At 62.2% G+C, this 11,755-nt stretch overlaps 1 protein-coding gene across 2 annotated transcripts; it reads left to right on the top strand.

Moving 5' to 3' along the window:
- The first annotated feature begins 4,257 nt into the window (after positions 1 to 4,257).
- CHLRE_09g389986v5 (uncharacterized protein) lies at positions 4,258 to 11,653 on the top strand. Of its 2 annotated transcripts, none has more exons than XM_043065527.1 (11): positions 4,258 to 4,831; positions 5,071 to 5,115; positions 5,222 to 5,269; positions 5,363 to 5,419; positions 5,599 to 5,750; positions 5,909 to 6,017; positions 6,213 to 6,395; positions 6,639 to 6,776; positions 7,018 to 7,494; positions 7,654 to 8,025; positions 8,211 to 11,653. In XM_043065527.1, exons 3-11 carry the CDS (start codon positions 5,252 to 5,254, stop codon positions 10,530 to 10,532), a joined length of 3,828 nt encoding a protein of 1,275 aa, XP_042921125.1. In that variant the 5' UTR covers positions 4,258 to 4,831; positions 5,071 to 5,115; positions 5,222 to 5,251; the 3' UTR covers positions 10,533 to 11,653. The 2 variants fall into 2 exon arrangements, with proteins under 2 accessions (XP_042921125.1, XP_042921126.1); XM_043065528.1 differs by having other exon boundaries at positions 5,068 to 5,115.
- Positions 11,654 to 11,755: the final 102 nt, after the last annotated feature.

Below are 11,755 nucleotides of genomic sequence, written 5' to 3'. Positions count from 1 at the left end.
AAGCGGGGAGGGTACCGCACTAGGATCGGGTCGCACGGCAGGTCACGGCGCCCAGACTGCACACGTCGGGTTGTGTGCGATTGTGGGAACAGGACATTATTATTTATGTGAAACAAACGCAGTTCGGCACGACTGTTAGCCAGCCATGCCGGTTCGAGCCTCTGAGGTGCGCGGGCGAACATGCTGAACGGGCGAACATGCTGACTGCTTAGGTTGGGATCAGGGATCCCCTGGTTGGGGTGGCAGGTACAGCGCCTTCGTTTTGAGTCTCTATTATTGAGCATTCCATCCTATGAGTCCGGCGCCTGCCGTTAGACATACACGATGGTGTTCTGTGCTGAGTCTATCGGGTAATAGTGGGGGTTCAGTTTTGGCCAGGGGTTTGGGAGCAGGGGAGCGTGTCAGGGTGGGCTATTAGCGCCTGTTATTGACGAGTGTTGCGGAACTAATGCGTACTTAGACCAGAGCGGAAGGCGGAGTGCGCCTACTGCCAGTTTTTGCATCATGCAAGAGGATGGTATTGCTTCACTCCGGGTATTCAGCCCGAAACGTAGGCTTCATGATACACTGTCTAAGGGTCTGCCGACATCAGCACGGCAGCGTCAGACATAGCTCCTGGAGCTAGCTGGGCTCATGCAAACATTTTAGAACCGCTTTTTGCCATGTTTGCCTACCACATGCGTTGCTCGCCTGCTTATTCCCAGACAGACACGGGCTGGTAGACCGTACACATGTGCGTCGGCGCGCCCAGGGGTGCCCTGCACACTACGGAACTACACCAACCTGCGCCTGCCCCTGTCCCATCGCGCCCAGGGCACCACGCGGTCCCCTGTTACGCAATGGCGGGTAACCGGACACGGCACGGTACATGTCTGTCGGGCTGCGCTGTACTTGTGTGACTCAGGTGCGCCAGTGCGAAGATACGTCAGCAGTTGGTCATCCGCCCACACGTTGGAGGCGGGCCCCTCACCGGCTGCTTCGGGCTCCAGCGCGGCCGACGTTGGTGTCGCTAGCTTGCTGCGGTGCAGCCGCCAGCGGCGCGGCCAACCCGCGCACGTACCGTATGCAGGGGCTGTGGCGCGCGCTGCCGCCGCGGGCCTGCCCGCACTGGCCAGTACACGGCAGATGGCGATGACGCTGCCGTTGCCTTCGCAGGCTCGTCAGTGGGCAAGTAAGAAATGCCAACGTATAGGCTTGTTGTGTGTGGTTACAAGGTGGTGCTCAACTGCGCACGACGGGGGGGTTAGAAAGCTCAGGTTCTTACCCCATGCTCAATATTACAGAGCTTTAAAAAAGAATTATGCACGTGCTTTTAGTTTTTTAAGGGGGTGTGAGGAAGTTCTGGGGGTCGGTCATCGTCCCTGGGGCTCCGCCGGGTTTCGGGAGCCCATCCTGGCGGATTTCGGGAAGCACCCCACAAGCAGAACTAGGGGCCAAACGCAGCATCACGAGGCACGTTATGCCGTAATGAGCACAAACAAAGCGTGGGAGGGCTAAGTTGCGCGTCCGGCGTGGACATGTCGGCACATGTCTCCACATTTGACACGTGCGCACTGACACGGCTGGGCTCTCAAGCGCTGATGCGCATGAATTCATGTCTAACAAGGCTGCTGATGGACACTGTCCATTCGTCACGCGGCAGAGAGTTTAGCGCGGGGTGAGCTGGGCCGAGGGGAGTTCCATGGATAGGATCATAGGCGGGATCCTCAGAAGCCTCAGAACAGGACCGCTGATGGCACAGCGTGATAGTGCTCGTCAAGGGGAGTCAATTGGCACCAGTTTGGTATTAAATGGAGGGGTTTTAACCCCCTAAACAACAAGGTTTTGTCCGTGGGGGGGTCGGTCGTCCCGAGTCCCCGGGGATTTCGGGGCATGGAGTCTGGCACTTTGTTTCCTACACCCCCCCCCCCCCACGACGCGCTTGCCATACCTTGCAGAAACCGAGGCCCGGGAACTCGCATCTGTATCAGTTCCTGGGCTAGTTAACTAATGCTTCAGCGCCTGTCGTTGCGGTACACACTATTACTTCGCGGGATGATAAAGGGGGAAAAGTGGGCTGAGCCCACGCCACGTCTCCAGTCCGCAACACGAGGCCGCAAGCGTCTACCTCATCACCCGGACATAGCCGGGGTCGGGTCATACAGGCACTGCCCGCCAATCCGCCATGCATCCAGCCACGTCCCGCTGTCAAGCACAAGCACAGCAGGCAGCAAACGAAACAGCAGGAAATCCGCTAGCCACAACGCTCCTCACTCCTCACCCCTGGAGTCTCCCCTGCCTACCACACACGGTACCACGCTATGCTTGCCAGCAAAGACTGCAAACCCGACACCGGCAGGTCTCAACCTGCGCGCCGGAGCCGCTTCTCGGGCGGCGCCGCGCTCTCCTCCTCCACGTGGCCTTGCTCGCCCCCTCTGCTATGCACATGCACGCCGCCACTGCTGGGCCCAAGCCCTGCACCGCCGCCGCCAGGTCTTGCGCCGCCGCCGCCGCTGCCGCCTTTTATTTCTGAGAGAATGTTTACAAGGAAGGGGAAGGCGCAGCACCACAACGGCACACAGCCTGCAAAGCGAGCACCAAGAACACCACGGACAACCGCACAAGCCACCGAAACCCAAGGGCACCCCTCCGGGGCAAAGCAAGGGCAGACCACAAAAGGCGAAGCAACCACCAAACTCACAGAACAGAGCAAGGAACAGAGGAAAAAGAAAAGAAGCCCAAACAAGCCCAAACCACCTCGAGAACGGGAAACCTCCACAGGCACACACGCACATCAGCGCGCCGTTCCCCCGCACCAGAACACGCAAGCCGGGCCCCGGTCCCAGGGTCCCAAACAGGCCAGGGAACACAGGCAGCAGCTAGCCGTTAGGCCCTGCGCCACCGCCACAGCTGCCAGAGCTGGTGCCGCCGCCAGGTCCTGCGCCGCCGCCGCCGCCGGGCCCGCCTCACGTGGCTGCGCGAGATCCACGCCGCCGGGGAGCTGCTGCGTGCCTGGCGTGCGACTGCGTGTGTTTGATTGTGAAGCTGTTGGCACGTAGGTGATGCGGTGAGGAGAGTGTGCGCGGGTTGTCCGGTCAGGGCTGCGTGTTTGTGTGTAGGTGCCCCCTTGCGCCATCCTCGGCCGCTATCAGCGCCATGGCTGGGGGGAAGCATTGGGTGGGCCGGTGGGGCACCTCAGGGGTTTGTCAGCAGGCGCAATTGTGACACACCCCCACCAGGCTCCTGCACCCCATCCCACGTGGCCTCGACCGCTGCCTCCGCAGGCCTCCGCTTTGCATATGTGTATGGCTGTTACAACTGTGGGTCTACCAGGTTATCATGTAAGGATGCCCTCGTCAGGAGGGCAACGACACCCATGTCACCATGTGCTAGCCCGCGGCTCGGCTACCGTATTGTCCAAACTTGCACGCCCGAATACCTTGTATGCGAGGTCGCCTGACATTGCGTGTCGTTTGACTCGTCGCCGGCTGGCCTTCTAGCTACTCGTACATGCACAGAGTCTTAACATTCCAGCTCGACCCCACCGGGGAGGAGGGCGTGGACGGAGGGCATGGAGGAAGGCGAGGGTGGGAAATCTGAGGGGAACCCTGTGCCTATCAGACAGCACCGCGCCCTGCTACACGCGGGTTTCGCGCACGAGGTGTGCTGGTACAGGGTAAGGGAGTCCCGATAATGTGCAGCATGTCCCCAGACCCTAGCACTGCATTTGTCGATGAAATTGCAATTTCAAGGCGTGAGCGTGCGCCATGCTGAGCAGAGAGTGGCGCATACGCTGTGTTGTCGGCGGTGGAGACAGGAAGGAGGATCAAGGCTGTGTCGGGGTGTGGGGGTTCAGAGGGAGCAACCCGGGTTCACTTCAGTTTGGGGCACCGTCCCAAAACTGGACAACCTTTGGACCCGTGTTTAGACGTGGTAGTACAGTCCGACGTGTAAACCAACACGCCTGTCGTGTCAGATTCACCGTCCGACTGTACTACCACTGCCGTACGGCCCTTCCCGTGCGGGGGGTCATGGGGGTGGGCCGGGGGGGTTTCACGACGCCAAACTGGTCTCCCCTGAGTCCCCCACGCTCTCAGCCCCTCCGTACATGTAGTAATGACTTGCTGGTCAAGTGGGAGGGCGGTCCACGCTCGCCTGAGGTCGAAATGGGCGGGTTTTGGCCCGCCAGCCATGCACCCGATGGGCGCGTGTCGGTCCGATCGGGCCAAAGTGTGCTGGAGAGAGCAGTAACTCACTCAATATGTTATTTAGATACCCAATATTGCACTGGAATGTACCCCGGGACAAAATGCGAGGCTCTGCCGACCAGCAATTTCGCGACCGGAGTCCCTCACACCGCCACATTTTCAATGCTCTATCATTGCCGTGTCTATTATTGACTATACGGAGCACTTTGCACGGCTTTTCAAGGGCTAAACGCTGCCCTTCGTGCACGTTGTCGCGGCATGTCGCTGCATTTTGCGAGCTCGGTGAGCGGACAGGCCGCTCCAGGGACTAAAACAGCAAGTCATAACATATAAACGTCATGTATAAGCATTAGACGAGGTTTGGTCTTTGGACGGTGCGGCGTGTATGGGCACGCCCCCGAGTGAACCCGGGTTGGCTGGTGGTGTAATTGACGGTGCCCCATGTGTCCAGAACACAGGACACGCGCGTTGCGACATACTGGGCAACTACACAAACAATATATATTGGATGACTCGACCCCCAGAGCCCTCTTCTGCAAGAACCGTTTGAAAGTTGGGACCGCGCTCTAGCTTACGTAGCTGCGGCGCTCGGAGCGCCAGAAATAGACTCGAAAATGTTCGGTGGGCGAAGACGAAAAGAAGAGGTGCGCCAGTGGGCTCACCTTGTGCTCACCTGGCGATCAGCGGCAGTGTAGTCTGGCTGTCTGCGGATTGCTTAACCCCCATGTAGCATCGGAGGCCGACAAACAAAAAAGTGGAGGTGTCTCTATTGGTTTGGAAGCGAGGGACCTGACTCGGAGCCTCACCCACGCGATTGTGACGCGCCGCGCTTCTGGCGCTCTTCTGACGCGCTGACCAATGGCCCGTTAATTGTCTGCAGCAGGCGGATGCAAAAGAGCGGGAGTTGCAGTTTTGGAAGTCGGAGCTGGTGCGTGGGCAGGGCTGCGCTGCGGTCCGTGGCTGTCAGCAGCAGCGCTACGGTCCCAACTTGCCTTGGACCGTTTTCATTGCCCGTGAACCCCCCCCCCCCGCAGGACAAGGTGGTGGAGGAAAAGAATGGATGGATGGAGAAGTTTATGCGGGTGAGTCTAGGGGAGGGGGTCACCGTGGCTGTCTGGAACCGGTTCGGCAGCTTTGAAGCCGCGCCTGCTGTGCATCGTGCTGCTATCGTGCAGGCCGCAGATGATGCAGACATGCTGCGTGCGGAGCTGTTTCTTGTGCAGCGAGAGGCGGTGAGCAGCTGGGAGGCAGGGTGCATACGGTACACCGGTTGCGCATGTGCGGACTTCAGGCGGTTCTCAAACACAGCTCGGGGTGCAAAGCTCAGCTTGTCTCTGATGAGACTTAACCGCATCTAGCCAGCACAGTGCGCTTGCTGAATGAGCAGCGTCTTTGACCTGCCTGCTGACAGGCAACATCGCGGGCACAGCTGGAAGTTTACCGCAAGCAGGAGGAGTCGCGTGCGCGCGGTGACGGCTCCACCGCGGGCACACCGGGGCGGAGCGTTTTGGCGCCGTCCGTGGCAGGCTCGCGGGGCCCGTCCCAGACATCAACACCCGTCAAGTGAGTGTTGTATAAGACAGTTTGTAGGTGCAGCGAGGCGTGTTGGGCGTGCGTGTTTGCTCTGTGCGCCGACTTTTGGCGGGGGTGAACGCCAGGGTTGGGCTGCTGTCCTGGACAGCACGAGTCGCCTGAAGCTCATGGCTGATCCCGGACTGCAGGGGCGCGCCACCACAACAGGCAGTGCCGGCATCGCCACCTGGTGCGCTATCGGTGACGGGTGTACGGGCGGCAGCGTCGACCGCAGACGACCTGGTTTCTGGGCTACGGGTGAGTGGGCCGTTTGCTTGCTTGTTTGTTGGCTGCAGTCCTTCATATGCCACGGGGGTCTCGAAGTAGAAACATGCAAGCTATAAGGCCAGCATGGCCGGGTGGAAAGGGATTCGGTAGGGAAACACCAAGTGGGACGCCCAGTCGACTGCCCAGCGGCACGCGGCCATACACGCACACTGTGCGCCCCTACAGGCGGAGGTGGGGCGGCTGCGGCGGCAGGTGGAGGCCGCCGAGCTGGCCTCGCACCAGGCCGACATGCGCACCGCCATTCTGGAGGAGCGCCTGACGGACGCGGCGCGAGACCTGGACGCGGCGCGGCGGCAGACGGAGTACATGCGCACCACTGCGGAGGCACACCAGCGTGAGGCAGACGCGGTGAGACGCGGGTCCAGAGTCTGGGGTCACGGAAGGCCTTGTTAAGGCTGGCTGCGGGGGCTCTGATGGCAATGAAGGGTCAGGGTTAGGAGTGGAGGTGGGGCTGTTGACGTGGGTCAAGCAGCATTTTGCAGGGGTAAATGTACGATAGATGGCGCCAGTTGAAGCAGTGGTCTTTCCGCAAGCCTTAGCCCAGACACGCCCTTGACACCTCATCTTACGGAATGCCCTGCCCCGCCTCAGCTGCGCGCCGAGGTGCTGTCTCAGCGCTTCATCAACGACGAGACCGCCAACGAGACCACCAAGATCCTGTCGGAGCTGTCGGCCGCGCAGCAGCGCTGCGCCAAGCTCGCGGCCGAGCTGTCCAGCAAGGAGCAGATGGTGCGTGCGGCTGCCAAGGCTGCTGGGGGCGGGGCTGCTGGGGCGGATGCAGGCGGGGGATGCCTGTGGCCGGCCAGTGGCGTGTACGTGGGGCGGATATCGTGGCCTTACATGGCAGGAGGACCCGCAAATGGAGGCGGAATGTCGGCAGCGCGTAAGGGAGAGGTGCGAGCTGCTTTTAGTGTCTGGTGAGCCTTGTTCTCATTCCTGCACGTTACCCTCTTGTCCCAACATGCAACAGGTGGGCCTGCTGCAGCTGCAGTTAGGTGATATGGCGGCGGCCGCGGCGGCCAGCACCGGCGGCGGCGTGCCATCGTCCCTGAGCGGCATGACTTCAGCAGCAGGCGCAGCAGCGGTGGGCACATCCGCAGCCGCAGGCACGGCCTCCGTCTCTCCCGCGGCGGCCATTGCAGTTCCTAGCTCAGTCTCCTCCGATTCGGGCCCTCCGGGTGGCTCTGTGTCTTTGTCCGCTTCAGGGCTGGGCCTGGCAGCCACCATCGCAGCCAACGCTGGTGGTAGCGGCAAGCCCGTCACCGGCACCGCGGCGTCGTCGAGCGCATTCTCCACTGCTGGCACCGGACCCGTGTTTGGCGGCAGCGCTGCGCCGGGGCTGTTGGGCCGGGTTACGGAGGGCTACGGCAGCGGCGGCGGCGCCACCGGTAGCGGTGTCAGCGAGTGGCCGTCGGCGCGGCTGGAGTCCCCGCTGGACGGCGGCAAGGTGCGACAGCCGGGCGTTAAGGGTGGGGGCGGAGGGCTGGGGAAAGGCGGCATGGGCCCATAGAGGACGACAGCAGCTTAAAGAAGGCAACAGTTGACCTGCAGGGTGGCGTGACGCTGTCTGACCCGGTGTGCGTATTGCAAATTCGAACTCCCACAGAGCCCCGTCTTTGGTCAACCCAGTGGCGGCGAGTCGGGGTCCGGTGATACCACACCTGGTGCCTCCTCGGCCCAGGCCACGCCGATGGGCCGGCTGTGGGCTGCTGCTAATGCAGCCGCCGGCGCCGCCTCTCCATCTGGCACGGACGTGGCCACGCCGCCACCCGGCACCGCTGGCCCTAGCCCGGCCCTTGCCGTCAGCTCCAACGCCAACGGCAACAGCAGCAGCGGTGCCGTCAGCCCCGGCAGCGAGACCAGCAGCGCGTCGCCGCCAGTGGCATCTGCAGCTGCGGTGCCTAACGCGGCTGCGGCGGGTGTGCCTGCACCGGAGGGCGGGGCGGCTCCTCGGGCCTACCAAGAGACAGCCATGCAGGTGTGCCGCGTTGGGAGCTGTTTACATGGGCCAGCACCGCAGCTATCCGTGTGAAACAAGCGCACTCTCGCGCATGCACCCTGTATGGGGCCGGCCGAACATCAGTCCGTCTCTCCCATGCACGGCTCTACATGTTCTTGTAAAGTAGCTTTGTCAATTCGCTAACCATCATTCATCATATGCAGGTCGAGGTAACGCCGCCTGCACAACCGCCTTCGGTTCTGCGCAAGAGCTTGTCTAAGGGCTTCGCGGCGGCTGCCGCGGCTGCCACTGGCAGGACCGGCGATGCCTCAGGCGCCCCTGCGCCTGCCGCTGGCAGCAGCCGTGTCCACCACCGGCCGCCTCAAGTGCCGCATCTTCCGCTGGCAACAGCGCTTCGCAGCGGAGGCGTTGGCGGCGCTAAGGCAGCACTCTATACGGGCGGCGCGGCGGCGGCTGCGGGCGCTGAGGTCTATGCGGTGGCGCACATCGGAAAGCGCGACCCAGGTCAGCAGCCGGCGCCGGAGGCTGAGGACACGCCTCGTACCAAGAAGACTATGGCAGCCGGCACGGGCAAGGTGGCAGCGGCGGCGGCGATGTTTGGTGGCAAGGCTGGTCTGCCGCCATCGAATGTGACTGACCAAGAGGTGAAAGCCAAGGCAGAAGCACAGGCGAAAGCCAATGCGGACGCCGAGGTGAAAGCCAAGGCGGAGGCCGAGGCGAAAGCCAAGGCGGAAGCGGAGGCGAAAGCCAAGGCTGAGGCCGAGGCGAAAGCCAAGGCAGAAGCGGAGGCGAAAGCCAAGGCGGAAGCGGAGGCGAAAGCCACCGCGGAGGCCGAAGCGAAGGCCAAGGCGGAGGCCGAGGCGAAAGCCAAGGCGGAAGCGGAGGCGAAAGCCAAGGGGGAAGCCGAGGCGAAAGCCAAGGCGGAGGCCGAAGCGAAAGCCAAGGCGGAAGCGGAGGCGAAAGCCAAGGCTGAGGCCGAGGCGAAAGCCAAGGCGGAAGCGGAGGCGAAAGCCAAGGCGGAAGCGGAGGCGAAAGCCACGGCGGAAGCGGAGGCGAAAGCCAAGGCTGAGGCCGAGGCGAAAGCCAAGGCAGAAGCGGAGGCGAAAGCCAAGGCGGAAGCGGAGGCGAAAGCCACCGCGGAGGCCGAAGCGAAGGCCAAGGCGGAGGCCGAGGCGAAAGCCAAGGCGGAAGCGGAGGCGAAAGCCAAGGGGGAAGCCGAGGCGAAAGCCAAGGCGGAGGCCGAGGCGAAAGCCAAGGAGGAAGCGGAGGCGAAAGCCAAGGCGGAAGTGGAGGCGAAAGCCAAGGCGGAAGCGGAGGCGAAAGCCAAGGCGGAGGCCGAGGCGAAAGCCAAGGCGGAAGCGGAGGCGAAAGCCAAGGTTGAGGCCGAGGCGAAAGCCAAGGCGGAGGCCGAGGCGAAAGCCAAGGCAGAAGAAGAGGCAAAAGCCAAGGCGGAAGCGGAGGCGAAAGCCAAGGCGGAAGCAGAGGCGAAAGCCAAGGCGGAAGCGGAGGCGAAAGCCAGGGCGGAAGCAGAGGCGAAAGCCAAGGCGGAGGCCGGGGCGAAAGCTACGGCAGAGGCCGAGGTGAAAACGAGGAGCCCTCCTAGCGGCCGCAAGGGAAAGGGCAAGAGTGCGGCGGCGGATGGCGACGGCCCCAGCTCCAGTGCATCCTCGCCTGCAATTTCGGGCGGCCCCATCAAGGTGGGCCGGCCCGGCTTGGTCCGCGCTGCGGCGGCTGCGAAGAAGGGAGCAGCGGCTCCATCTGACGTATCAGCGGCTGTGGAGGCCCCGGAGGCTGGAGGTAGCGCTGTGCCAGGCGCCCAGACCACGCCCAGAACGCAAGAGCCTGCTGCCAGCGCCTCGACGCCTGCAGCCGCTCCGGCGGCGGTGGCCTCAGGCGCGCTGCCAGCGGCTCAGAAGCCACCTCAGGCGCCAGTCCCTGCTGCCGCTCAAGATGTGGCCGGCAAGGGCAATGCTGCCAACGGTGCAAGCAAGGGTTCTACCCTCAGTGCCACCGCCGCGCTGCTGAAGCGCTTCAACTCGGGCGGCCTTGGCTCTGCAGGACAAGCGTCAGACGGCACCAGCGGACCAGGCAGCCGCGCGCGCTCTCCTTCTCCGCTGGCCGCGGCCGTCGGCGGCTTGGAGGCCGGCGCTGCCGCGGGCAGCGGCCTGGCAAACGTCACGGCGGCGCTGCGGCGGCTGAGCGGGACAGGAAATGGTGGCATGGATGCAGCAGCGAGCTCCACTTCACAGCCCCGCTCACTGCAGCCGACACCGCCGCGCCGCCTGCTGGATACCGGCGTCACGGGCCTGCTGAACAAATTCCACAACGTTACCGGTGGTGCGGGCGTGGCACCAGGTGCGGCAGCGGCGACGGTGTGCGGTGGGGGCAACGGGGCAGGCAATGGAGGCAATGGCACACCGGTACCCACCATTCCTGCTCCCGAGTACGGATTTGGAGGTCCGGCATCACGTGTTCCAGCCTCTGCCAAGATTGCGCAAATGCGCTCAGCGTTCGAAAAGAAGTGATGTGGCAGAGCTGATGAACGAGTGGACTCAGGGCAGGGCACTAAAAGGGCTGCTAGGAGGGATGGTCAGTTGGCGTGTCTTTAAGGTACAGTCACGAGGTACAGTGCTGATATGGTAATTGAACGGAGCGATGTGCAGAGATGTAGTTGCGTGTGCTGATACCACACAACGGGAAGGAGGCGTGCCTGCAGCGGGCGGGAGCTGGTAACAATATGCGTTTTCAACTTGCCGGGTTGAGTGTGCATGTGATAATTTTACACGGAGGTGCAGGTAGGTGGCCGTAGAGTCTGTTGACCTGCCACGTCCGCAGCCAGTAGTTGGTGCCGGTGCAAGCGTTGTTTCCAACGATGCGTCGGAAGCCTGAAATGGGCGAGGAGCTACCGTAGCACAGTAGTTGGGAGACAGAGTATGTGATGTTGCCGCAAATACCAGTCGAGTGTTCCAGCATATGAGCACAAATGACCTGCAAATATGAGGCGCCAGTGCAATTTCTTTTACAGGTGAAGGTGCTTGTTCTTTGCTGGCGAGCATAGCATGGCACGGTGTGGGGTAGGGTGTATTGTTTGGTTTGTTGCCTGCGGTGCTTTGGCTTGACAGCAGGACGCGGCTGGACGCATGGTGAGCGGTGCTGCGTGTACATATAGAACCCAGGCTACGTCTGGGAGATGCGGTAGGCGCTTGCGGCCTGAGACGGGAGACGTGGCATGGGCGCAGCCCACTTTTTGTCTTGAGAGGGTGGTTCCTTTTTTGCAGCGTAGCTGAGCGGAGTTGTACTAGCGGTTTGAAGACGGAAGTTGGGACTGATCGGGCGTGCAGGATCACATTGTAGGAGGGAGACCAGTAGGTGCTTGGCACCAGCTCTGCATCCTGACCAAGGAGCCCCAAAGGCACGGTTATGTGCCGTGTCGTGAGCCCTTGTGAGCCGTGTCAAAGCGTATTATCCGTGTTATCATCTGAGTCCCGACAAGACAAAAAAGGGGAAAAGTGGGCTGTGCCGCCACGCCACGTTGGTGCAATGTCCGCGGCCGAAGGGTTCGGAACTAGCTCATCTCCCGGACATAGCCAGGGTAAGGTTGTACAGGCACCGCCCGCCATGTGTCTAGCCACATCCCGCTGTCAAGATAAGCACAGCAGGCAACAAACCAAGCAGCAATACACCCTACCCCACACCTTGCCACGCAATGCTTGCCAGTCAAAACCGCAAACCAGACACCGGCAGGTCT

The sequence above is a fragment of the Chlamydomonas reinhardtii genome, chromosome 9 (genome assembly GCF_000002595.2).
Source record: "Chlamydomonas reinhardtii strain CC-503 cw92 mt+ chromosome 9, whole genome shotgun sequence".
In the NCBI taxonomy this organism is placed as follows: domain Eukaryota; kingdom Viridiplantae; phylum Chlorophyta; class Chlorophyceae; order Chlamydomonadales; family Chlamydomonadaceae; genus Chlamydomonas; species Chlamydomonas reinhardtii.
The sequence above is the reverse complement of the archived record's forward strand: the minus strand, read 5'-3'. Positions and strand labels throughout refer to the sequence as shown.